General features: G+C 34.1%; 1 protein-coding gene across 1 annotated transcript in view; it reads left to right on the top strand.

Moving 5' to 3' along the window:
* LOC128997085 (trafficking protein particle complex subunit 13-like) overlaps nt 1-26,952 on the top strand; it is a 29,769-nt gene extending 2,817 nt beyond the window's left edge. The window contains exons 3-10 of the mRNA XM_054422663.1: nt 299-383; nt 1,235-1,368; nt 13,837-13,960; nt 18,129-18,225; nt 19,481-19,707; nt 22,124-22,224; nt 24,967-25,114; nt 26,721-26,952. Coding sequence (XP_054278638.1) covers nt 299-383; nt 1,235-1,368; nt 13,837-13,960; nt 18,129-18,225; nt 19,481-19,707; nt 22,124-22,224; nt 24,967-25,114; nt 26,721-26,828 — 1,024 coding nt within the window. The 3' untranslated portion in view covers nt 26,829-26,952. The remainder of the gene's footprint in view (nt 1-298; nt 384-1,234; nt 1,369-13,836; nt 13,961-18,128; nt 18,226-19,480; nt 19,708-22,123; nt 22,225-24,966; nt 25,115-26,720) is intronic.
* Nucleotides 26,953-27,673: the final 721 nt, after the last annotated feature.

The following is a 27,673-nucleotide window of genomic DNA, read 5'->3' as shown; positions in this document are numbered from 1 at the left end:
ACCTACTGGCTATGTGAGGTCTTACCTCTTATCTTTTTAACCAATGTTGTCGAATTGTAACTTGTGTCACAGAAAACATACTATAGTTCGGCCGCTTAGAAAACGACCTGCGTGCTAATGCTAAACAAATGCTGGAGGAGGTCGCTTTCTAAGCGGCCGAACTATACTATCTCTGTGACAAGTTTTCCATCAGAGATTTGTCTTGTTATCAGATGTAATATTGTTTTTTTTATTTAATATTTTACTTATTTTAAAAATGTGTTGGCTAAAAGTGATGTAATGCTGTCTTTGATTTCAGAAACATTTACTTGGGTGAGACATTCTCAAGCTATATTTGTGTACACAACGATAGCACTCAATCTGCCAAAGATGTTACATTGAAGGTAATAAAGGATTATCTATTATGTTGTAGAAAAATAAAATATAGCAAAGTGGTACTTGGAATCATACACATCAAAATTATTAACCCTTTCGCTTTTTGAGTAAAAGGATGGTATGACAAGGCATGTATTGTTTGGTTTGAAGACGTGGGTTTTCTATAAATACTAAAGTTTAGTTTACTATTATCCTTCTCAATAGTCATATCTAGAAAATTTAAATATCTTCTTGATTCATCATCAGACCCAATAGGCGAATTCGCCCTTTCGCCTATTGGGTCTGATGATGATTGGAGTGTCCAATCAAAATCGATCATCACTTACCATCTTGTGAGTATCAGTATAAGCGTAAATATATGTTTTAGGTGTTATAAGAGGTTTCTTTTATTTACTTTCCGCTAGAAAATGTATCTTATTATTGACTTATGTTTCTACTGTAAACTGAAAGTTTAGATTGTAAGCTGCAAGTTGTGTCATTCTGTTCATAAATGATGCCAGAAAGTGGTGAGGAACCTCGTTGCGACTTACAAGCAAACTTACTTAAATGGCCCTTACTTAAAAAACACTACGCAATGGCGTACAAACTGCCACCGACAAAAGCCGTCAGGAACCGGAAATTAAACTGGAACAGAGTCATAAGGGTGCACATGGTCATAGTAGACAAATAGTTATTCTTGTAGACATTTGAGTAGCGGACATTAAATTTGTGATTGCCACCCGATTTAATTTGTTTAATTCTCTCTTCCTTTTTGTTATCTGTTGTTTCGGATGGATAATTGGATAATTCATGCTCTACTGTATTATTTTACATTAGATTAGTAAGGTTGATATTAAAGTTAAAAATGTTTTGCTGGCAGGCTGATCTTCAGACAAGTTCTCTCCGTATCCCACTTACTGGACACCAAGGAGACTCAGTAGCCAGAGACTTGGAGCCTGGTCACAATCTGGACGAGGTCATACATCACGAAGTCAAGGAGATCGGAACTCACATGTAAGTCACTTAACACAGTAGATGTATGGAGAAAGTATTATTTCCCTTTGAATTTTAGTTTTGGTACCCTAACCCTAAATAGTGTTTTTCTGGGGCGATGTCTACTTGTACCGGCGTCTAGTTGTACCTGCTGCATTTTGGTGACAGGCGTCTAGTTGTACCCCGTCCAAAGCTGTAGAGACAACTTGACGATGGTGCGGACGTCTAGTTGTCTCTACGTCTAGTTGTACCTCTTAAAAATCTACAGGTACAACTAGTCGGGAACGTCACCGTCTACTTGTACCTCATACGTCTGCGTCTACTTGTACCTACGACTACTTGTACCTACGACTACTTGTACCTACGACTACTTGTACCTACGACTACTTGTACCTACGACTACTTGTACCTACGACTAGTTGTACCTACGCCCACTTGTACCTACGTCTAGTTGTACCTGCGGCTAGTTGTATCTCCCCTTCAACTTGTCACCGGTTTAAGAGATTTATTTTATTTCTTTAAAAATCATACAATCTTACAACAATTTATTATAAACAACTTGCTACAAAAGCCAGGAAAGTTTTGGCTTGTCTGCAGCTCATTGAGAAACAGTTTGTTATTAGTCTTTCTTTGCTTTTGTTGACGTTATTTTTAATAAATAATTTATATCACTCCAGAGGTTTAACTCTACTACTAAAGGCAGCAAACATGTTTGTGAATAAATATTGGTTTACTAAGGTAGCTTTGGTCTTGTGTTTGATGATAATGATAATAAAAAGGCTTCCCTGATTGAAAGATTGGAAATCGTCTTCGTCAAAAATGAAAAGGCAAATAAAGGTGTGTTGAGATAAGCTTAGTTCTTGGTCAAAACCGCTAAATTAGCATCCCTACGAAGTTATTATTTCTACGTTTATGCTCCTTTTGGAAAGGTTTAACAAAATTAGTGTAAAGTAAAAGCATCCCATTGACCAAACGTATCGCTAGATTTGTTTCTGATCAACATAAAAACTACTATTAGCCTAGTGTAAGATTATGTGGTGGTATTCCTCCTAAAGGTGCGATTGATTTTAAATATTCTATCAAAAAGGGGTCTATTCAACGGCTGATTCCTAACTATTTTGCGACTGGTTAGGTTTCCATTACCCAGTTAAAAAACAATTAATTACTTTTCATCAGAATCTTCGACATGCATATTTTTGGTTGGTTTTAAGAAACGGAAACTACCTCTAGGTTTTACTGTTATATATGGATGCTTCCTTTAAAACCGTACATGCTGGGCTATATTATTTGAACCTTTTTTGGAGTACCTGGTTAAAATCTCCTCTAAAAAATTATGTGTTTCCGCCCATTGGAACTTGTCATAGTACTTACTTGATGATTAATGAACAAATATATTGCCTGTCCTGAACGAACCTATTTCATCTTTATTCCCAGGTTGATTTCCAAGAGTGGCCGTTGAGGTTTATCCCTTTATACAATAATTGATTAAACACCACAATAAATTAATCTAAAATTAAAATTGGTAAAATAAAATATAAAAATAAACGGTATCAGCATTCTGACACATACTTTCTCCCGTAAGTTTGTCAACAACCTTTATCATGTGTAAGCGGTGAGAGTAAATATACGGAAATGGGATTTGTACAATTTTGTTCAGAATTTAAAGGAGTATGACATGCTAAATTTGTATCAAAATCGTTCGGGCCATTTTTGGGAAAATCCGATTTTTCTGTTATTTTATGGAGGTTTTATGGGAAAATGACATAATTTATAATAACTTTTGAACCGTAATTTTTACAGAAATGGGATTTGTACCATTTTGTTCAGAATATAAAGGACTATAACATACTAAATTTTTATAAAAATCGGTCGGGCCATTTTTGGGAAAATCATATTTTCTGTTATTTTATGGGGTTTTATGGGAAAATCCCCATTAAAAATAAAAATTTCTAAAAAATTAAAAAAAGACTATCAAAACTGTAAGGACTATAACATACAATGTTAAATCAAAGCTGGATTTTTTTCTGTAATCCTATTTTTCATTTTTTATGGGGTTTTATGGGAAAATCCCCATAAAAAATCAAAATTAAAAAAAATGAAAAAAACGCCTGGAGATACCATGGATTAGAACCTACATACCAAATTTCATCGAAATCGGACCACAGGTGTAGTCTCTAGCTCTGTACACATCCAGACACACAGACACACACACACACACACACACACACACACACACACACACACACACACACATACACACAGACATCACTTCGAAAACCACTTTTTTGGGTCCAGGGGGACCCAAAACGAATATATCCACTCAAAACTCAAACTCGAAAATTTTGATGAAAACAATACTTTCTCCATATACTATGGTATAGGGGGAGAAAGTAAAATTGAATAAATCTTGAACATATGTTTTGAAATTAAAACAAAGCAAAAGTTTTCCATTAAATCCTGAATCATTTATTTTTTAATTATAATTATCAATACATTTTCAAAGGAGAAACAAACGTCCGATTATTTCTAGGCAGCCACAACAGATGCCACAATCGTTCTACGATTTCCCAGTCTCTCACCACAATTTTGACGCAAAGAATCGGCTTACGTAATTAATATATAGATAGAATAGATAGAGTGTAGATGTAACAGTCGCTCATACATTACTAGACAAATTTTACTTAAGCCAAATTCAAGTCTGGAAATGTATGAAGCAGCCTTTTGGTCTTTTCAGTTGTATTCCTATATGCTGTTCTTACCATGTACATTCTTAGCGGCCACTATTTACATCAACGTTATTAGTAATGTACAATATTTACAGTTTCTTAATTACAATTAATTATTTATCGCTCAGTTCTGTTAGGGTTGAAGGTTTAACTAACCTGTTTTACATGGCTAAATGTAGTAACCATCCAACGCGGAATACAACGTCCCAATCCCTTGTTAAATATCTTTAACTGTAAAAGTTATAGTAACATATAAATACTATTTTTAACATACACAAATCTGGGTTTCAATCAATGTTGCTTCAGATAATAACGTTGAGCTACCATTAAACATTATTAGTTTTAGGAGACACTTTATTTTGGCTACGTTATGATTTCTGGTCACTATCTTATGCTGGACCAAAGGATCGAAAGAATACGCAAACAATACCGGTATTATTACAATAGAGACATAGCTCCGTGTTTAAAGCGATATTATACCTCCACAAACTTGGGCAGTAACTATATTTAACTATATATAAGTTTGTTAAGACCAAAAGAACTGACTAATGTAAATAGTTTTAATTTAGAAACTGTACTATTGTAGATTACTAATAACGTTAATTGTAATAGTAGCCGCTAAGTATTTACATAATCAGAACTGTAAATATGAATAAAACCGTCAAGGCCGAAAGACCGCTTATACATTTCCATACGTGACAATTCTGTCTAGTGTATGAGCGGCTGTTACATCCAACAATCACATAAGACCAAGTTACATATACATTTATTTATCTAGATAGTAATTTAAAAGCGGTATATTTTTATTACTACTTAATATAGTTAGTAAGTTTTATTTGATCAGTGAGAACTGATTGGTTGCTTTAGTCAAATAGTCAACACCTAGCCGTGGTTCTTGGTGGTGTACGCAAACTTCGCTTGTCAAATTCCACTGACACAAAGGCCAGGCCTTGTAGTCCAGGAGCTGAGGGGGTTTGAGCATGCATAAAGGAGTACGCAATGTTATTGCTGATTATTGTAATATGGACTGTGGTGATCAAAATTACGTATGTCACCTATTTAAGAAACTGACATCCCCCATGTCAAGAAATTCCAGCTTCAACAGTAACCTCAAAATAAATTTCTCAAAAGTAAGCTAGAGGGTGCATTCGTTGGCACAGAAGTAAGATATGAACTGACGCGACGTGACGAAGGAAAAATCAAACTTACACTGTAACGGATATACCTCCCTTTGAATATGTCTTCCCAAAAAAAGTTTTCTTTTCAAATAAAATCATATTACACTGATGAAATCACGGAAGTGTTTAACTACAAAAGATCCACCAATACGATTTTAATACTATTTAAAGGTTCTTCCAAAGGAAGAGATACCAGATAACATACTAATAATAACTCCGATGACGTATGGTAAGGGACGTATGGTAATGTTCCAGATTTTATTCATTGAATGATCAACCGAATTTGGCGACTAACGCAATTAATATCAATATTGTTTTTACACTTATTATTCTTTAAACAATGCTAAATGCTCAAAATATGTAGCCTATATTTCATCCAATTTATCGCAGTTAGGTGAATTAACGTAATCCTTGAAAGTAACCGTCGATTTCTACGGGTTTCACCTAGTTACTATTAAATAGTATTAGTTAATATATCGATGTTCACATGACCGGATGTGTCATCAGCTCTATCCCTAGTCCGTCGGTCATTACCCCTCGAGGCACCGGCCGATGGACCAGGGAACAGCTATGATTTACACTATCACCCTCTACTACGACATTTTTTTTAGGTAAACATTCCAACGCTCATGATGACATCGAACACTCATGCATATTTGTATATAGGCCTAGCCAGTCCAAAACCTGAATACACTGTAGGTATGAATCAGACCGCTTATATCATAAACAACTAAATATTAAGGCTAGTTTCCTAACCAGAGAACACACAAGAATGGCACTTTACAAGACTTTTTATACCAAGCCTTCATAAACTAAGAGTATTTCATAAGTTACGTTGCCTGTGTAGATTTAGACTTAAAATCAGTATAAAATCAGTAATGGATTGAAAATCTAAGTGTTATTTACGTTTTGTTTGCACTATAATGTAGTGTACCTGTTTCTCGAAATCGACTAATTTTTAAGCTATGTGTATTACCAGGAATTATTTCAAAACTAATAAATAAATAACGTCTTTGTTGGGCAGCGTACATCAGATTATAGATCTGTTTTACATTAAAACTTTTGTCATTCAAGGAGTTTAAAATACTCAACTAAAAGCTTATGTTATTAATAAAAAAATCACACTGTTCATAACAGTTTGATATAATCAACATTTTTTTGAAAATGTTTAATACTGTGAGTGAAAGAGTTTTTTTTTAGCAACTACCACAGTACTACGTAAAATCAAAACAATATTTAGGTTGATTGGAGGTCAATCACTTTCTCGCAACTACGCGATAGAGGGCTGACCCAACACCCCAATAACTGGAATGGATTGTTGTGAAAGGAAACTCTAAGAATTTGCAAATGAAGTCCATTCTGAGTAACGTGTGGGGATTAACGGGACATTCTGTACGCTGTTTACAAAATATTTCCTTTGCCTTTCCAAGTACTGAATCTATATGGTTTTGCTTATATTAAACAATAAGTCAAATACGTTGTAGCAGATGTCTTTGGCTGCATTTTACAACAGGTATTTCGTTCACCTTTCTCAGAAATAGCTGTTCATGGCGTGTTCCTGAATCAACAATAAGGTATATTGTGTTATTGTCCTAATAAACACGAGAGACATTCGCCAATCTTTATGGTCGTATTATATAAATAACATTGAACTGATTAATTTAACAAATGATCATTGTTAATTTATTGTAACACTTAGGATATTTATGTACTGTACATTTATGTTTTATGTTTTACATTTATGTTTGTTTTGTACTGTATTTATGTTTTAGTATATTAGATCAGGCCCATAATTATAAAATCCCTCTCTATAACGTGCAAGAAGCATTTCATGTAACAATTGGGGAAACAACGGTTTTAGGGTATTTCGACCCTGCTGAGTACGAATCTGCCTGTTGCCAACGCGAAATTTGAACCGGAAGTGCGGTATCCAAGATGGCGGCCAAAACTCTTTTTGCCCCATATCTCCCTTGTTAGTTGGCCTAAAATAATGGTTTAAACGTGTATATAGGGGTTTTTTAGATGCCAAACACATTACAACACTCAAAATTGACTTAAATTAAGTTTTGAGGGCATATCTTCCAAAATGGCGCCCAAGATGGCCACCAAAAACTCTAATTTCCGCATATCTCCCTTGTTTTTTTGGCTGAAAATAATTATTTAGACATAGGGCATAGGGGTTTTCTCTGATGCCAAACACATTGCAACACCCAAAATTTACTTACATTAAGTTTTAGGGGCATATATTCCAAGATGGCACCCGAGATGGCCGCCAAACACTCTTATTTCCGTATATATATATATCCCTTGTTTGTTTGTTTAAATTAATTATTTAAACGTCTACAACGGTATTTTCTTCGGATTTTAATCACATTGCAACACTCATTATTTACTTCCTTTGAGTTTAGATGACATATGTTTCTAAGATGGCAATAAAAACTTTATTGTGCTTACGTGAGCTCCGTGCGTATTATTGTATTTATTGTTTAAAACCAGTCAGGTATCTATTAGTATGGCTGAATATGTGCTACTATTTTTTAAATACCAATTGAAATTTAGCAATGTTAAAGTAGAAGGCAAATTGTTTAATGTAGGCTACTCTGGTGGCACCGTAGATAACGCTAGTACAACAGAACCGTTAATTAACGATTTTTTAGAATTAAGTGTGTATGATGTTGACGAATTTATCACTTATTTAAGGTGTCCAGTTATGTAAATAGATATTTATTGTAAAATATGACGATACCATACGTATTTTTTTATGTTTTACAGCAATAAATAATTTCATTTGATCTGAACGTGTAGTCCATCAGAACCTGTAAAAATTATTTTTTAGACCATCCCTAAAATCTGCAAGAGGTGGTGCATGTAAATTAAATTAAACAAAGGTACTTTATAACACATTAATAAATAATAATAAACAATTTGGTTATAATATTAACAATGATACTGTACTGTTATATTGCATTGATCTTGTGGTACCACCCATCAATGGAGGTTTGTTTACCATGGGTCTCAATGGATAAAATATATTGTTAAAGGGTTTTTTTATGGCAGCATGTTGGCCAAGCGTATATAAAAGTTAGTTTATGAAGAGTAAGTAAACAATTGTATACATGTGTACAAAATAATTGTTAATAAGTTTAAACCTTTTGTTTTCCAACCGTCTATAAAAGTTTGTTTGTAAAGAGAAAGTAAACATTTATATGCATTTCTACGAAATAATTATTTAAGGTAAGTACAATTTGTATTAAATCCTTAGTTTATTCAAACTTAGCAATAGGGACGCAATACGTTATTTTCACATTTAACAAACGAGAAAACATAACAAATAGCGTTTACCGTGATTATTTAACGAATTGTTCAAACACTCTCTATTTGCTAAGTTTAAATAAATTAAGAATTACATACAATTTGTACTTACCTTAAATAATTATTTCGTAGAAATGCATATAAATGTTTACTTTCTCTTTACAAACAAACTTTTATAGACGGTTGGAAAACAAAAGGTTTAAACTTATTAACAATTATTTTGTACACATGTATACAATTGTTTACTTACTCTTCATAAACTAACTTTTATATACGCTTGGCCAACATGCTGCCATAAAAAAACCCTTTAACAATATATTTTATCCATTGAGACCCATGGTAAACAAACCTCCATTGATGGGTGGTACCACAAGATCAATGCAATATAACAGTACAGTATCATTGTTAATATTATAACCAAATTGTTTATTATTATTTATTAATGTGTTATAAAGTACCTTTGTTTAATTTAATTTACATGCACCACCTCTTGCAGATTTTAGGGATGGTCTAAAAAATAATTTTTACAGGTTCTGATGGACTACACGTTCAGATCAAATGAAATTATTTATTGCTGTAAAACATAAAAAAATACGTATGGTATCGTCATATTTTACAATAAATATCTATTTACATAACTGGACACCTTAAATAAGTGATAAATTCGTCAACATCATACACACTTAATTCTAAAAAATCGTTAATTAACGGTTCTGTTGTACTAGCGTTATCTACGGTGCCACCAGAGTAGCCTACATTAAACAATTTGCCTTCTACTTTAACATTGCTAAATTTCAATTGGTATTTAAAAAATAGTAGCACATATTCAGCCATACTAATAGATACCTGACTGGTTTTAAACAATAAATACAATAATACGCACGGAGCTCACGTAAGCACAATAAAGTTTTTATTGCCATCTTAGAAACATATGTCATCTAAACTCAAAGGAAGTAAATAATGAGTGTTGCAATGTGATTAAAATCCGAAGAAAATACCGTTGTAGACGTTTAAATAATTAATTTAAACAAACAAACAAGGGATATATATATATACGGAAATAAGAGTGTTTGGCGGCCATCTCGGGTGCCATCTTGGAATATATGCCCCTAAAACTTAATGTAAGTAAATTTTGGGTGTTGCAATGTGTTTGGCATCAGAGAAAACCCCTATGCCCTATGTCTAAATAATTATTTTCAGCCAAAAAAACAAGGGAGATATGCGGAAATTAGAGTTTTTGGTGGCCATCTTGGGCGCCATTTTGGAAGATATGCCCTCAAAACTTAATTTAAGTCAATTTTGAGTGTTGTAATGTGTTTGGCATCTAAAAAACCCCTATATACACGTTTAAACCATTATTTTAGGCCAACTAACAAGGGAGATATGGGGCAAAAAGAGTTTTGGCCGCCATCTTGGATACCGCACTTCCGGTTCAAATTTCGCGTTGGCAACAGGCAGATTCGTACTCAGCAGGGTCGAAATACCCTAAAAACGTTGTTTCCCCAATTGTTACATGAAATGCTTCTTGCATTGCCTTTTTTTGAAAACGGGCCTAGTCTATATATACTGTTTAAATATTTATTTATTCAATCAATGTCCTGACTAATCAATACACAACCTAAACGATATTAAATAGAGATTTGATCATATTGTCATAGCATCTCTTTATAAGAAATCTGTCCGGAGTATGTGCAATTTTGGTTTATTAAACTTATTGGTAAATTGGTGTAAGATTGTTTTAGGTTTATTCGTAATCCGGACGCATACGAAGTTGAAGCTTTTGCTTTGGTATTAACAGTCAAGTAAAATAAATAAATAATTAAAATAAATAAATAATTAAATAATCTTATAAATTTAAGAAAATGGGTTATTCGTTTGGCTCTGCTACCCGACCATTTTTATTATTGAGGTCTCAAATTAAAGGTATGCACGCACAGATTTGCCATCAAGCATCGGCGTATATTTTTCTATTATCTCACTCGGCTTATACGTAAACGAAATTGCTCCCCATGTTTTTCTTATGGGAGTTAAATTTGGTTTTCATGATTTTCTTCGTTAGGCTAAACAAATCATGTTAACAATTTAATTTTTGAGTTGTTCTAATTCTTATAACGTAGTTTTCTAAAGTTATCTGTTGTGGCTGCCTAGAAATAATCGGACGTTTGTTTCTCCTTTGAAAATGTATTGATAATTATAGTAGTGGTAGTTAATTATGTTACAAGACTATGACAAATTGCCAATTATTGAGTCAACTTGGTCCCCACGCACAGGCTTCGCATATGTGGGCCCTGTCGATTTTCAGAAATTACGTTCATTCTGTATCTATTATTCTTTTGTTATGAATTGCTTTTGATTTTATTTATTTGATTTAATTTTACTATGGTATTTTTCCGGACAAACTCCATTAAACATATAGCACGGGTCGAGGTTAATTTAACAACTTAAAACTAATTCATTCAACAATAGTTTACCTGAAAACTATTTTACTAATATTTGTTTAAAGTTTTACAGAATACACTTACACATGATGCTATTGTATGTTTTTATTTATACATGATATAGGTACTTACAACAGAACTTGTGAATTTTTGTGTTTATTTATACATTTATTGTATGGCAACAACGTAAACTTAAAGATAGGAGCGAGTGTATGCAATTCCAAGATAGAGTTTAGTATTCACCGATCCTACGATAGTTTAAGAGTATATTTCGTACCTAGGGCCGAAAATGACTTTTTTCAGCTCGGGATCATTTTTAAGTTCGAGACGAAGATGAAATCGGTCCGTGGTACGATTGCTGTTTTTCACCAAACTATACAAAACTGAGAAAATATATCAATAATGTAGGCAAGCATGTTTCTTTACAACCTTTTTATCAGCTCGTGAACATCACAGAGAAAATATCCGCATTTCGGTGGAAATGTATTTTCCTGTCGATCTACAGAATGCCTTTATAAATTAAAATAGGCTAAAAAGACATAAAAAAAAGAATTACAAATGTTTAAAACTAACATGGGTTTAACGGGTTGCTATGCTGGTGACGAAATAACAACTAATTATGAAAATAAAATCAAAACAAATGGAACATATTCCAATCACATTTATTATTTACAGTGTATGTTAATACCCCCGCCGCAGCAAACCTGCAGACTTAGCGAATTTCCATTTGCCTGATTGGATTTAAACTAAAATGTCTCCTTAAAAATATCACATTTATTCCCTATTTAAACAGAATTAGTTTAATGAGTACTTAGGTTTGCTGCAACAGGGAGGGTAAACAAGTTTTTTTTATGTAAAATGTTAAAAGGTACTGTGGTTTAGTAAGAAGTTAATGTATTTTCCAAATTTGATTAAAATATTTTCATAAACAAGCAAACTACAACAGTTGACTTCTGCTCCATAAGAATAACATGGGAATTTTAAAATTACAATTTTTTTGAATTTTCTCCGTAACAATTAGGCGCATAATAACGCTTCAATATACTAAATTATTTGTTTTTTTAAGCTCTACAAAATGGTTTGAAAAGAAATTTAGAAATTTGGTGTTTTTAGAGTCAAAAATGGGAAAAACCTATTTTTACCCCATAAAACCCCCCATAAACCCCCGTTCCCATAGTCCGATCATGCTGGTTCGCGAACTCATTCAAGTTTATCCCGCCTTACACCTTCAAACCAAATTTCATCAAAATCGGACAAAAATTACTCAAGTTATCGTGCGGATGGACACACACACACACATATATATATATATATATATATATATATCTATATATAGATATATAAAAATTTGAACGAATGGTGTTTTTGGCCTCTGGGGACATCAAAATGAAAAAGTAAATCGGTCCCGGGCTTAGGTCTTACCATGAGACCTACGGTAATAGCTACTTCCCTATAGGGGAATTCGCTAAAAGGAGAAGTATGTGTAGTACATTGCATAGTTTTTGTCGAGTTTTCAACCGCTGGACCTCAACTTCATTGTACACTTCATTGTTCATTGATCACTGGGAAATCCATTGTAAACTATAAGATATGCACACTAAACAATGCAAATACTTTAAGGTTATGTGAAAAAATATTTAAAGGAATCAGCAAAAATAGTAATACATAATTGCTGGGCAGCGGTCTATTGCAATTCATTAGGGATATACTGCTTGTATATTTAATGATATATATATAAATGTTTTAATTAAATAAGCGATTTTCGGTACTAGGGCTGGAAAATTTTAATCACAACTATAGCTGCCATTTCGACCCTGGACAGCAATGCGTAGCTTTCAGCCTCCAATTAACGTCTGTAAAACTACTAAAACATCGTATTGCGGTGAAAAATATTTGCCAATCATACTCAATCGACTGCAGTTCCTGATTTAATTAAGGGTATTATTAAAAAGTACTCGTGCAGTAATCAATTAAACAGGGTAACGAATTGAAGGATGGGTACAACTAGACTATAAGGACGCAAAACACGCTTAGGTACAACTAGACGTAGGGACTACTAGACGGAGGGACCACTAGTCGTAGAGACTACTAGTCGTAGAGACTACTAGTCGTAGGGACAACTGGTCGCATCCGTACAAGCTAGGTGATACTACTTGTCGGTGGGATACACGTCTAGTTGTACCTACGTCTACTTGTACCTACGTCTAGTTGTACCTCCTAAAAATCTGCAGGTACAACTAGTCGGGTGAGCCACCGTCTACTTGTACCTACGTCTAGTTGTACCTACGACTAGTTGTCCCTAGGCCTCGAGGTACAAGTAGACGGAGGGACAACGAGACGGAGGGACAACGAGACGCGGTCCCGTTTTTCTAATGGATATCTGTTGTGTGTGGATGTGTACAGAGTTACAGACCGTACCTGTGGTCCGATTTAGATGACATTTGGTAATTGAGTAGGGTACTAATCCATTATATCTCCAGTTTTTTTTTTGTTTTTTTTCATTATGATTTTATATGACTTTTATACAACCCCCATTGCTTTAAAAATTTGGGTTCAAAACTAATTGCAACTTTTGTGATTTTCCCCATAACATATCATAGTTGCTCCTGCCGCTTACCCATGATAGGGGTTGTTGACATGTTATTGGTAGAAAGTATGTATCAGATTAATGATACTGTTTATTTTATTAGGTTCTAAACTCTATTTTCTACATGGAGTTTGGGAGTTTCAGTATTAGAGTATGAGGAGGGATGGTAGTTATTGGAATGGTTCAATTATGGTTCCTCTAATTAACTTTTCGTTACCAAAGAATGAATTACTTTGTCGTGTTTACAGACTTGTGTGTGAAGTGAGCTACTCTCCCCAATCCCTGACCAGTAACAGACTCTCGTTTAGAAAGTTCTTCAAGTTTCAAGTTGTCAAGCCATTAGATGTGAAAACAAAGTTTTACACTGCAGAGGTGAGCTACTGATTGTTAACCTCACAGGACTATTTACAAGCCAAGTGGGGAAGTAATTTCAATTTTCAACAGATTAATTTTGTTAGCTGCAAATTAGATAGAATGAGTTTACAAGCTCATTCTACTGACATCAATAAACCAACTGAATATCCTGGTTGAGGTACCATAGTAGTTTGGTTAATTTCTTGATTGCTCTGTATCTTAAACAAAATAGTTGCCGCATAGAATTTAACTCTAACAAAAAAGGTTGAAAGTATTATTATAATTAATCAATTTCCTTGCTTAAAGGTGAAGGTAGTGTTGATATTGTGTATGTGTAACATTAAGTTTCACAGAAAATAATTTATAGTTTTTCTATCTATAACACAGCGATCTTCTTTAAATATGGTGGACATATTTTTCAGAAATCATGCCGAAAGAATGAATGTGGGTTGGTAGAACTATCTTTTATAAGATTTTTTCTGATAACGTCAAACAAATTAATTTATCAGGATCAATAGTAACAAGACTGTTGGGTTTAGAATTAAACTGGAAACAATTTTTCCTACAACCGTTTTTGGATGTTTTTCAAACTAGCCTTTTCAATTCAGTTCTTAGAATTGAAAGATTCACTTCACAGCATTGTTACTTACTTTGGTACTTTCCTGTTAAAGAAAACATTCATAATTATCAATAATTTTCGAATATATCGATATTTTATTATTCGATCCAATATATCACTATAAACTAATTGAAACATATCAGCTGACAACTACGATAAATAAATACTTATTATTTAGTATCAACAAACAATAAAAAAAATATATTGAAATGAAACTGTTCTAACTAACCATACAGGATGTAACATTTCATGAGTGGTTAGTACAATGAGTCGTTGCATCACTATCAGTAGCAATGAGAGGTTATGAATAAAAACATAACCTCTCTTGGAAGTTATGAGTAGTGTTTGTTAGTATTTTAACCCTCCGAGTGTCACGTGTTTTGGCCTTAATGTCAGCCTATTTTTTGCTCATTTGCAAGGTTTTATTAAAACTGATCTGAGAAGCTTAAAAACAATGTTAATTATACTGTTCTATATACCATTTTGTTTGGAAAATCTTGGGCTTCAATATTATATATAAAACATAAGGAAGATTAAAAAAAAAAAAAAATTTTTAGGTAAAAAAATGTATAATTTCGAAAATTTTCAAAAAAAAATAAGTTTGCGCTCAATGAAATTGTATAAATTATAGGCCTATAAATATTTGAAAATAGCCACTTTGTTCTAAATTTTATGAGGATTACAAATCTATAATAATATAAGGAAGTAGATTTGCAAATAAAAAAGTTATGGGCAAAAAACAGATTTCAGTACATAGCGTTTAGCTAAGAATGCATAGCCCAACCATAGCTAGGAATCTGGCTGATAATTTACATCAATATCACTACCTACTTCTTCAGGATCATCAACCAGCACTTCAAAACCACTTAAATCTTCTTATAATGCACCACGTATATCACTACTTTTGATTTTTAACACTAAAACAATGATAAACGTAATAAAACACATCAGTCATCGGTCCGAGGGTAACCTAGCTGCTTACAAATACACGCACGTCAGCTCAGTCAGCTGTCTGCTACAATATTTTCGGAACTAAAATGAATAGTGCTTAGAGACAGACCTCTGCAGAAAGCTTAGAATATTACGGACAGAACGATACCTAACTCAATCCAGTACAGTCCGATTCAGTTAGTCATAGAGCCTTCGCCGTAAACAGTGTTCGCGAGTCGCTGCAGCGACGCACGGCACTATACAAAGTGCGTTACGCGTCGCTGCAGCGACGCATGACACTCGGAGGGTTAAAAAGAGTCGTGTACGCAACGCTCGTAAATAGTCTTTACGACACTCTTAGAAGTTTTTAATGCACGACCCTTCTTCTACGAGTGTCGTAAAGACTATCTTCACGTGATTGTTGCGTAAACTGCTATTTCAACCTTATAAATTTGTGTAGTTACCTGCATTTATGCGATCTGAAAGGTATGGCAACTATTTATTTCAACTCACATACGAGTCATCTTAAGGCCAGTACTAGGATGTCTTCTTATTGCTTCATTTGAATGACTTTAATAATGAAGCAACAAGAAGACATCTTAGTTTTGGTCTAAGGATGATCTGTATGTGAGTTAAAGTTATTTGCCATACCGCAACGTTTTAGATCGCAAAAATACAGGTAATTACACCAATTCATAGTGTTTTAATGTGATTAGAAGGCTAAAATTCAATCAAATACATTTTTCAACACTTAGACATACAAACTGGTGTTCAAGTTTTGCAGCTTGCTTTAGTATTACTTTCAATAAGTACATTTTGCTCAATGGTATAGATAGGTCTACTACTAGCCACTTTTATTGTCCTCTTTATAATTTTTTTAGTTTATATTTCTAGTCACACTTATCTTTTGGCACACATTTTTGATTTTTGTTTGCATGCCCAATTGCTGTATGGTGACCTTCTGCATGTATCTTTTAAGGAGCTGATTGTAAGTCACATTCTTTTCCATTTTAGTTTGATTTTAAGTTTGTATTTTAACATTTTACTTATCGATTTTATGTAGGTAGCCTATATATTATTAATAAAATAATGTTTTCTGTAATATTATGTATGACCAGTGCAATTGATACTTAACTGCAGACTGGAATAAAATTATATATTCTTTCTTTAGGCTATTTTTATTTTATATTTTAAAATGGATACATTTTGTTAAATATTTGCCATAATAGCCATGTAATAATTTATGTTTTTACTGTCTTGAAATTGAACCAATTATTTTTTCATTTGTTTTGTAAATACATAGAGATATTTGGTGAATGTGTTAATTAATTAGTATTTAAGATTCTAAATTTCACATCTTCTTGCTTTCAAGCACGTATTTCAATATTGTAATTAACTTGTTTCCTCACATCTGCTTTACTTATTGATTTCACCATGGAGGTGTTCAAATGTTGTAATTAATTTTAATTTTATCTTGTTTGATTACTTGGGAAAAAATCAGGAAAATCTGTGAATTTTGTATGGTACGGGGATTTTAGATTTTGAATAATCGCTAGTTAAAACAGTTAAAATAATTGTTGTTTGTTCTCTTTTCACGTAGTTGTGTCAAGTAAGAATTAAAATCGCAAAAAATGAGTGATCATAATAACTTATCGCAGATGTTGCTGCAATCGCGGTAGACTGTCACGGATGTTCCTGCGGTTAGAAAAATCATAACAGTTATTGCTATAACTGTGTGAAGTGATCACGGGTTTCTAACAACATGGTGTCATTAAATAGATTTTAATCTTCTTGAATTGAGATTGATATAGGTCCATTGAACACTTTATAATGTAGGTACAAATAAGTGGTTTTTTTTAAGCAATGTTTTTATTTGAACATTTTTATTTTTGAACCTGGAAAACCTGGGAGTCGTCTTTGAATTTGACTTTCATGCAACACTGAACACAATGGTGTTAAGTCTGTCACCATTAATAATACCAAATTAACTAACTGCTTCCATGCCAGGATGTAATTTACATGTCCAATTTCTTACGCTAACATAGTTTATTGAATGAATGAGACACAAAAACAGGGTTGGTACGGTCAGGGAAAACCTGGAAAAGTCAGGGAATGATGAAAAGATTCTGGAATTTCTCCTAAAATACTACCTTTTTACAGATATTCTACATTTTTCTCTTAACATGTTTTTTTTCAGAGATGACCAATGTCAAAAAGAACGACATAAGCAAATACTGATGCACATTTTTATATCGAAAATTAGTTATCAGTATGAGAGACGAATCGATATGTATATAGTTTGAAACAAGTTTTGTATTTGCAAGTAATTTAATGAGTAAAAAGATATTTACATTTTTTTGAATATTTCTTGATTTTGATTAGTCAATTTCGACTTACGGTATACCTGAAAAAAAGTATAATATCAGTCTGGAAAACCTGGAAAAGTCAGAGAATTTGATTTTCCAAATTTAGTACCAACCCTGAAAAAAATGTGTCTCGTCTTAATAACACAGTGTCCATAGACACTGAGTGTAGAAAGAATATTTCTGACAGACACTACAACCCTCGTGTCAAAAGCCAAATTCTAGTGACAGTTATATTTAAAATTCTTAAAATTTTTCCTCACTTTGATTTCAGTCAGATGAAGTTTACCTAGAAGCCCAAGTGCAGAACATCACTTCTGGACCAATCAGTTTGGAGAAGGTCACCTTGGAATCATCTCATCTGTTTAATGGTATCTTTTAAATATTATTTGTAACTTTACACTTTATATAATCGTACACAGTTGAATGAGCCACCCACAGTCTTAGATTATATTTTCTCCCTTAGTTTCAGCAAATTTCCCGTGTAAGAAATAAGCTATTAGGGCTGCCGTGGGTCTCATAGTAAGACCTGGACCCAGGACCGATATATTTTTTTGTTTTGTTCCAAGAGGCCAAAAACATCTGTTCAAATTCATATACATCAAAAATCATCTTATTTTGATGAAATTTGATACAAACTTGTAAACCTGCGTTTATTTGAACAAGTTCGCGAACCAGCATAATATTTTACTATAAAAACACTTTATTACCTTTCCTTAGCAGCAATCCGAAGTACTGTACTCGTTAAACCTAATGTTGTTTAAGTATGGAATTATTCTGACATGACTATGGAAATTTTACAGTGAAAATCCAATCAAGCTGTTGGAAATTCGCTTAGTTGGCAGGTTTGTTGCATGGGTGGTATTTTTTACTGTGATAGTTCGTGAATTTTGATAACCAGAAAAATGTCTGTGAATTGTACGTAGATTTTTTATGGAACCAGGAAATTTGGAATAATCCCTAATAGTCTATGGTCCAATCTGACAATTCAATTCAATTTAAAACTTCTTTATTCTTTAACATGTAAATTGTTTACAAAGAATAGAGTCAAACCTAACCTAAATTATACATATTAATAATATCTAAAAATACATCCCACATTTTTGATTTTTCATCTCTTAGGATAATATAATTATACAACATCAGTTACACACATCACTCCAAGAAATTATAGAACAACATTTAAAAAAAAATAACTACAATTGAGTCTTACAAATTAATTAAAGCAATACTTAAAATAAGGATTATGATTTTATACATACAGTATTTACTATATCCTAGAATAACCACGTCCAGCAAAGATTTTTCTTATTATAATTTTCAGTTAAATCTTAATTATATTCCGTTGGTTCTCTTTCAAGGTCTTTGTTTAGTAAGAAAAATTAGATCTCGGTGATAATAAAGGATATTTATGTGATTGGGAAAGATGATCCATGGTACCGCTGTGACTATTGTTTTATTTTATCTTGTGTTAAATTTTACTGAATTTCTGGCTAATTTGAACAATTTTGAAATCTGAATAACAACCTGGACCCTTAACATCACAACCCTGATGTTTTTGGTCTGGCTTGTAAACTATCTAAATCAAAATAAATATTTTTAGGATAATAACTGACAATTTTGCAGTAACGGCTTTAAACACCAAGACGAATGGCGAGTCCGTGTTTGGCCCGGTGAACTGTGTTCCGGCCAACGCCAGTAGACAGTTCCTGTATTGTCTGCGGCCTCAGGCCTCCTTGACTGAGGACCTGAAGCTACTGAGCGGGGCGACCAACATCGGCAAACTAGACATTGTGTGGCGCTCCAACCTGGGCGAGCGTGGTCGACTGCAGACCTCTCAGCTGCAGAGAATGGTACAGTAGCATTCAAATGTAGACTTGAAGGGTGCAGGAGTTTGAAATGCCATTGGGAAATATCCCCACTGCAGCAAACCTGCTGACTGAGGGAATTTCAATTTGCCTGATACTCTCACTAAAATAATTCCTCAAACTTGCCAGATTTATTCACTATATGAATAACATTAGATTCAATAAGTACTTAGGTTTGCTGCTACAAGAAATGTTATGATTAAAGTATGTTATGATCAAGTTTACTATTCATGTATTTTTTTACTCCTTCTACAGAGTAAAAATGTGAAATTAAACTACTTATACCCGCAACACATGCATTAAAAACGCTGTTTTTGCTGCAGTATGACGAAAATACATTAATTTAACTTGTTATAGAATAAACATATTTTTTATGAAATAACTATGAAATGGACTGAATAGTGCTTCTATCATCAGGTATACATAACTCAATGTCTGCAAGCAGCTCTAGCTCCAATTGAAGGAAGAAATGGACCGTAAAACTATTGAATCTAGGTGTTTTGTAGTTTGCTGCTTGTTTTGGTCGCGATAAAGTTTTTTTGTGACAAAAGTTACAAACACTTTACAGGTTTGCTCAGTTCTAAACTGTTTCTTGCTGGAATTGCTTTAAAACTGCTTAGTTATCGAGTGTCAAGTTCGCCTGGCTGTACTGTACAGTTTATGTAGGAGTCTGCCGGTCCCCAAAATTTTCTTATTGGGCAGGGCCAACAGTCGGGTTACTTAAATTAGAGTTTTACAAGTGACTAAACTATAGATCCAAACTTTTATTCTTCCGGTAGCAGAAAGCATATGCGAAGATTGGGCAATCAAAGAATCTCTATTTTGCTACAAACGTGAATGACGATGATGTCTCCGTGATTACAAGAGATATTCAGAATTTTACAGCAACCTTGGAAGATTTAGCAATTGTACGGTTTAGCAATAAATTAGTATATTTGATAAAGCAACCCAATTTTTGCCAGAGACCCAAATGTCAACATTTTGACCCCATGTAAAAAAGCCTGGCCATCAGACCTCTAATTTTATGGTTAGTCCAACGTGACACTTTCTGGTGCATTCAAGGTTCTTGTGTGAGGCAAAGCCAAACCTTTTACAACCCTCCAAAAAAATACCGTCTTTGCCAAAAATAAACCTTCTAAATGGTGGACAGGCACTATGACCACTCAGCCTGACATAAATATTATACCTGCAACTGCATCCTTCTAAATAGTGGACAGGCACTATGACCACTCAGTCTGACATGAATATTATACCTGCAACTGCATCCTTCTAAATAGTGGACAGGCACTATGACCACTCAGTCTGACATGAATATTATACCTGCAACTGCATCCTTCTAAATAGTGGACAGGCACTATGACCACTCAGTCTGACATGAATATTATACCTGCAACTGCATCCTTCTAAATAGTGGACAGGCACTATGACCACTCAGTCTGACATGAATATTATACCTGCAACTGCAACCTTCTAAATGGTGGACAGGCACTATGACCACTCAATAAATATTATACCTGCAACTGCAACCTTCTAAATGGTGGACAGGCACTATGACCACTCAGCCTGACATGAATATTATACCTGCAACTGCATCCTTCTAAATAGTGGACAGGCACTATGACCACTCAGTCTGACATGAATATTATACCTGCAACTGCATCCTTCTAAATAGTGGACAGGCACTATGACCACTCAGTCTTACATGAATATTATACCTGCAACTGCATCCTTCTAAATAGTGGACAGGCACTATGACCACTCAGTCTTACATGAATATTATACCTGCAACTGCATCCTTCTAAATAGTGGACAGGCACTAAGACCACCCAGTCTGACATGAATATTATACCTGCAACTGCAACCTTCTAAATAGTGGACAGGCACTATGACCACTCAGCCTGACATGAATATTATACCTGCAACTGCAACCTTCTAAATAGTGGACAGGCACTATGACCACTCAGTCTTACATGAATATTATACCTGCAACTGCATCCTTCTAAATAGTGGACAGGCACTATGACCACTCAGCCTGACATGAATATTATACCTGCAACTGCATCCTTCTAAATAGTGGACAGGCACTATGGCCACTCAGTTTGACATGAATATTATACCTGCAACTGCAACCTTCTAAATAGTGGACAGGCACTATGACCACTCAGTCTGACATGAATATTATACCTGCAACTGCAACCTTCTAAATAGTGGACAGGCACTATGACCACTCAGTCTAACATGAATAGCTATAATAGTGAGTGTCATTGGTTCTCAAATGCTCAAAGTCATCTTACCTCTGTTACATTGGATCTGCAATTTTAGACTGAAGTAAATTTACTATGATTCTAATGTTGAAATATTTCAGTAGTGGTTGTAATGTTTAACTAGAACATGTTGACAGGCCCCAGAGTACGGCGACATGCGTTTGTCTGTACAAGAACTGCCCAACATTGTACAATTGGAAGAACCTTTTGACTTCCAGTGTCGAATCATCAACACTTGGTAATAATTAAGTTAATTTTTTTATTTTAGCTTCCGTATTATGTTGCATATAAAAACTGGTTTGAATAGCTGTTTCTGCTTAATCCATTTGTTATGCGTCATAACTAGTTTTGACATGTCATAAAGTCATCTTCAGGTTTTGAAGGATCATATAATCAAATCACTTCATGACCTGTGAATCGATGACCGACCATCTGACGAGTGCTTATGACATCCTTCAATACCTGAAGATGACTTAATGACAAATAAAAACTAGTTGCAACACAAGTACCTAACATTTTGATTAGGCTTTGCAGAAACAGGTATCCCATAAACCAATTTTAATACTGTAATAATTAAGATCATGTTTCGAGTTCCTTGCAGCTAAGTATAATTGGAAATTGATTGATGGAATATTTATTCACAAAGAACTGTTAGTCCAGCAGCTGACAATACTTTAGTGTGCAAACTTGCGTATACTAAATATTCTTGCATAACCTTTTAGTTCAATGTCTAGGGAGTTTGAAAAACTTGGGTGTTTACCTCCTACCTCCCCTCCTCCCACGTTTTCCTGCTATGGGGTTACCAATATGGCAAAGATTCACAAAGAACTACAGCATAACTTATCATTACAGTAACAAAAGTCAAATAAATTTATTGTTCAGCCATGTTTCTCAGCTAAGCTTATAAGAGTGAAAATTTAAAAACGTACGTTTTCAGGAAAAGCACTTTGCAAATTTTTTTCCCCTTTTTTCAAAACTTTTATTATTTTGTTTATTTAATTAACATTTGAAGTTTCATAAAATGTCCATGGTAACGCAATATCTTTGGTAGTTTTTTTTAAAAGAGCATCTTTAGTGGAAAAACACAAAATCCTGTCACGACCATAACAGACGTTTAGATGAATATTAAAAATAGTTAATATTATTTTTATAACTATGTTTTGCTATAAACTAATTTACTTTTATGACCATTATACAATAAAAAGGTCACTGAGCTTTTGGTATATTTGGTCTTTTCTAGAAAAAAATAAAAAAACTCAAAAAATTGAAAAAAAGCCAATAAAATATTTTTAAGTTTGTATAACTCCGAAAAAACTTACCTAAGACCCGAAAAATCGTTATGTTTGTATAAAGGTGTGCTTCTTTTGTGTATAAAACATGGAAATATGACGATATTTTAATTTTTGAAATTTTGATGATAGAAATCGTAAACGTGATGGTGAGGGACAAGCGGTACGGTCGTGAATTTTCTGAAATAATCTAAATCTTTCTAAACAATCCTTCAATTATACTGTTAGTTATAATAAAAATATGTGTTTCAATTGAACTAAACTGTTCAATTTACAATTATATTAAAGTTATTGTCACGACCAAACACACCATAATCCATAAGGCTGGAATGGTCGTGAAAAAACCCGTGATGGTCGTGAAACTTTGGTCGTGAAATTACGTGTCATTTGGCTCTGTTCTGGCGGTAGCCCTGCACCTCATGTTCGAGGATACAAAGTGGACTTCTAGGTTAATCTAGCAATTGAAATATCTTATAAAAAAAAATTAACACCACATCTACTTCATCGAATGACTACGTACGGTCATGGACACACCAAAATTACAAAAGACACAATCTTTCCTTTATTAATCTTGTAATTCCTCCTTTCAACTCGAAACGACCGGCACTACAATCCTGACGTACACCCCGAACTAGTCTCTAAAACCAACTGACTCCATCGACGCCAGGCTTGCCACTGTCGTGCTCCAAAGTTGAAAATTTTTCCCAAATGGTCGTGACGCTAAATCGAGGGACAGACTTATTTTGTCATGGTAGTCAGTTTGCAATGACAATAAAATTCTAATATGCTCCTTTTTTGCAAGTTTAATAACCATTGATGACATAAAAATATGGCTTTATATATTTCGGCATGAATAATTAGTCTAAAAACAGCGTGAAAGTTGGAAAATGTACCCTAGGGACACGTCATGGTCGTGAATTTTGAGACTTTAAAAATACGAAAAAAATACCTAGAACCTATTTAAAACCAAATAAATGTGTGTAACATGTTGCCCCCGTCCCAAAAAAATATTAAAACACATAATAATAAACTACAAATCCAGTATCTACGAAGTAAAAGGCCAGGGACATGAAAACGTACGTTTTTAAATTTTCACTCATAACTAAAAAAAGAAATACCAATCTGGGGTCTGTATCAGAAAAGAATTCAAATCATACAGAAAACATTCCACAGTACTATAATCAGACTTTTTAGTTTTGTATGTAATAATATTAATGAAGAAAAAAAGAGTGATAAATAAAAAGTAAGAAAAAAGGAGATAAGATAAATAAAGAAGTATATAAATTAGATAAAAAAACTTTATGAAGATAACAAAATTAAAAGATATTTTTGTTAAACTTTTGCTTATTCTTTTTGGTAGCTTATTAATGTAGATTTCCAAATCATTTGGACTGGCTTTATAGAAATAAATTGGACTCTCTATGGTATTGCAATTTGAATTTAAATAAGTATCAATGATGTAAGAATCTTGTTTTTTTTTCTAAGATAATTTCACAATTTTTAATATCAATATAAACTTGTTACATGTAAAAACCCATAATCCTTAAATAACCTACAGTTGTTCTTTTGGAAACCTTTGCCATTGCACTACTGATTTCTATGTTGAAATTGGTTTTGTTTTTACTATACTTAACTCTTCACTAACAATGATCGTATACAATCTATGATTCTAATTGAAACATTTGCCTCAGTGAAAGAACTCTGGACATATCACTGAGACTGGAGTCGTGTCCCGGCTTGGCGTGGTGCGCTGTGTCTGGGCAACAGCTGGGCAAGTTGGAGCCTGGACAGTCGACATACCTAACACTGACTGTGGTGCCTCTACTGCCGGGACTACAGGTTAGTCTTAGTTAGACTAGGTTAGACTACTAGCTTAAGTTGTTCACGGCGGCATACATCAAACAGGCACACGCCAATGGCGGCGAGGCCCGGAATCACCAAATCAGTGAACGCTTTTGTCATTCAAATATTTCAGTCTGACGAGTCCCAAAAGAGCAGCGGTGATTGAGCTGCTTTACCCCAAGAGCGGACGTAGTTCACTGAAATACCCAAGGGTAGCAGCACTGACTGGATCCGTAGCCAGTGTCTAGATGTAATGTGGCTCGAAGAGAGAAAATCCGGGAAACCAGGATAAAACATTGTCAGACGGGATTTTACGAGAAATTTTGGTACCAACCTACACCAAAATAAAGCTCGCATTCTAGCTGACAACGATTATAATGTTCCGCGTTCAATAGCTGAGTTCACACTGATTGTTCAAAGTTAAATCATGGGAACAGCCGATTACGACCGTGCAGCACCTGGCACTCAGCCGGCACCGGTCTAATTTGACCCCACCGCAGCGAACGTGTTAACATGGTCTAACGCACAATATAAGAACACAAAATTTAACACTGATATTCCATCCTAAGGTCTTCTTCAGAGGTTGAAAAGAATAGTTCATAACTGGAGTGATCTTCATAATATTAGTATAGCTTTGTAAAAATGTAAATTTTTTATATATTTGACCCTAAAAAACAATACTTAGGTAAAAAAATAAATATATTTGAGATCATTAACAGGTTTTATACATACTTTTTCTACAAGAAAATTCTTTTTCCTACAGTTACCTAACAATGTACATGTTCTCTCACTGATTTGAGAAAGCAAAGTGGCCAATTCGCTCATCAGTGAGACAATGTTAACATTGTCTCACTCTATACTTTGTCTCACTCCAGATTTGCAACGTGAAGGCACGAAATAGTGAGCGCGTAACATGCAGGCAACGTCGTATGTGCGCGAAATATGTTGGCAGCACTGGCTGTAAATCAGCTGGTCAGCTGTTGTACTGTTGTATTTGTCACTTCACATTAAATATTAAAAGTTCACTTCTGTGTAAAAATAGGTTATGTTTCTTCACCAATTTATTTGTTTTATGGTAACTGTAGGAAAAGTATAATGTGCAGCTCAAGTTCAAAGTACAATTGCCTCACTCGAGAAACCATTCCTCACTCGCCTACGGCTCGTGAGTAAGGATTTCTCTCGAGTGAGTCAATTGCTCACTTTTCTCACTAGTTGCACAAATAACTATTTCCTAATTAAGACTCAAAAACAGGTAAGTAAAAAGACATGTTTTGCCCTTTTATTATAATGAAGACTCTTTATTAATTCTTAACACAAACACAACTAAAGTACAACCATTGACTTTCTACACTGAAGTAGACATACAATCTACTGTATGTGGTTTCAATTTCTTTAGTTGAGTGAACTAGTCACAGATTGCACTAGTGTCTAATATTCTATTTTCTCCCTTATTTTTGTTACTGAGTTAGTTGATGTGACCAACAATGAGAATCCTAAAACCAAGGCCCCAACATGGTAATACATTTTATTTAATCAATAAACAACATCAATATTACTTCACTGTATAAATTTATGATAGGCCTAAAGTACCATTTTGTTACAGAATATTTCTGGTATTCGCTTGGTGGATACGTTCCTAAAGCGGACCTATGACTACGATGAGCTCGCTCAAGTTTACGTCACAGAAGGAGTCGGATTTGTTGCTGCGTAAAGATCACCTACTTACACATCCATTCCAGCAGTGTTATGATTGAAAAGCTTTACCGATTATTGTAAGAAAAAATAGCTGAGCTGTTGTTAATGTTTAATTTATATTAAATTATTATGATTTGTTATTTTTGCTGTTTTATTTTCCACACAAGGAATACATTTTCTGGCTTATTGTTAAACAGCTAGAACACACATCATTAAAATAGTTTGTTGATAATTGACACAATGTTGCTAAATTTCTGTAGATTTCAACACATGTATAAAATTGCCGTTACAATTTCTATGGATTGTGTGCTGTCAATGTATTAAGTAAGGTATTTACTTTTCTGCTGTATGATGTCCATCAGTTTCGTTTTAAACTATTTGTTACTCATTGCAGTTAAATATAACTGATACAGTGATAGTGATACAGTTGATACCTTGCACTTGTTGTTGTTGTTGTTATTACATTAACAAATGTTACTCAAACATAAACATTACAGATCCAACCGTTACAAACATTTACGCCTTCAATACATCTTATTGAAATGGATTGTGTAACCAATCCCTGTTACAACAGGTTAAAGCAATACTCACCAAATACATGTACTTGTGTAGCAGCACAGCCACCTCTAATACAAGGACGCGGCGAGCGAAAAGTGGCAACATTGCATCCGTGTCTTGGTGCGCGGTCGTCCTAACATTACAGTGAATATATATTATATATATTATATATTATATATTTGTTGTCATGAGAGCCGAAGCCCCCTGACTGCATACCCGGTACCTATCCTTCAGGACATACCCGGGCCCCATGATGTAGGCCGAAGCTTACGCATCAACCTTTAGCACATCATGGGCGGATGA

This window comes from Macrosteles quadrilineatus, unplaced genomic scaffold, assembly GCF_028750875.1.
Source record: "Macrosteles quadrilineatus isolate MER2022 unplaced genomic scaffold, UCM_ALF_1.0 Scaffold_6__1_contigs__length_79288215, whole genome shotgun sequence".
Taxonomy (NCBI): Eukaryota; Metazoa; Arthropoda; class Insecta; order Hemiptera; family Cicadellidae; genus Macrosteles; species Macrosteles quadrilineatus.
This window is presented reverse-complemented; position numbering and strand designations above follow the sequence as displayed.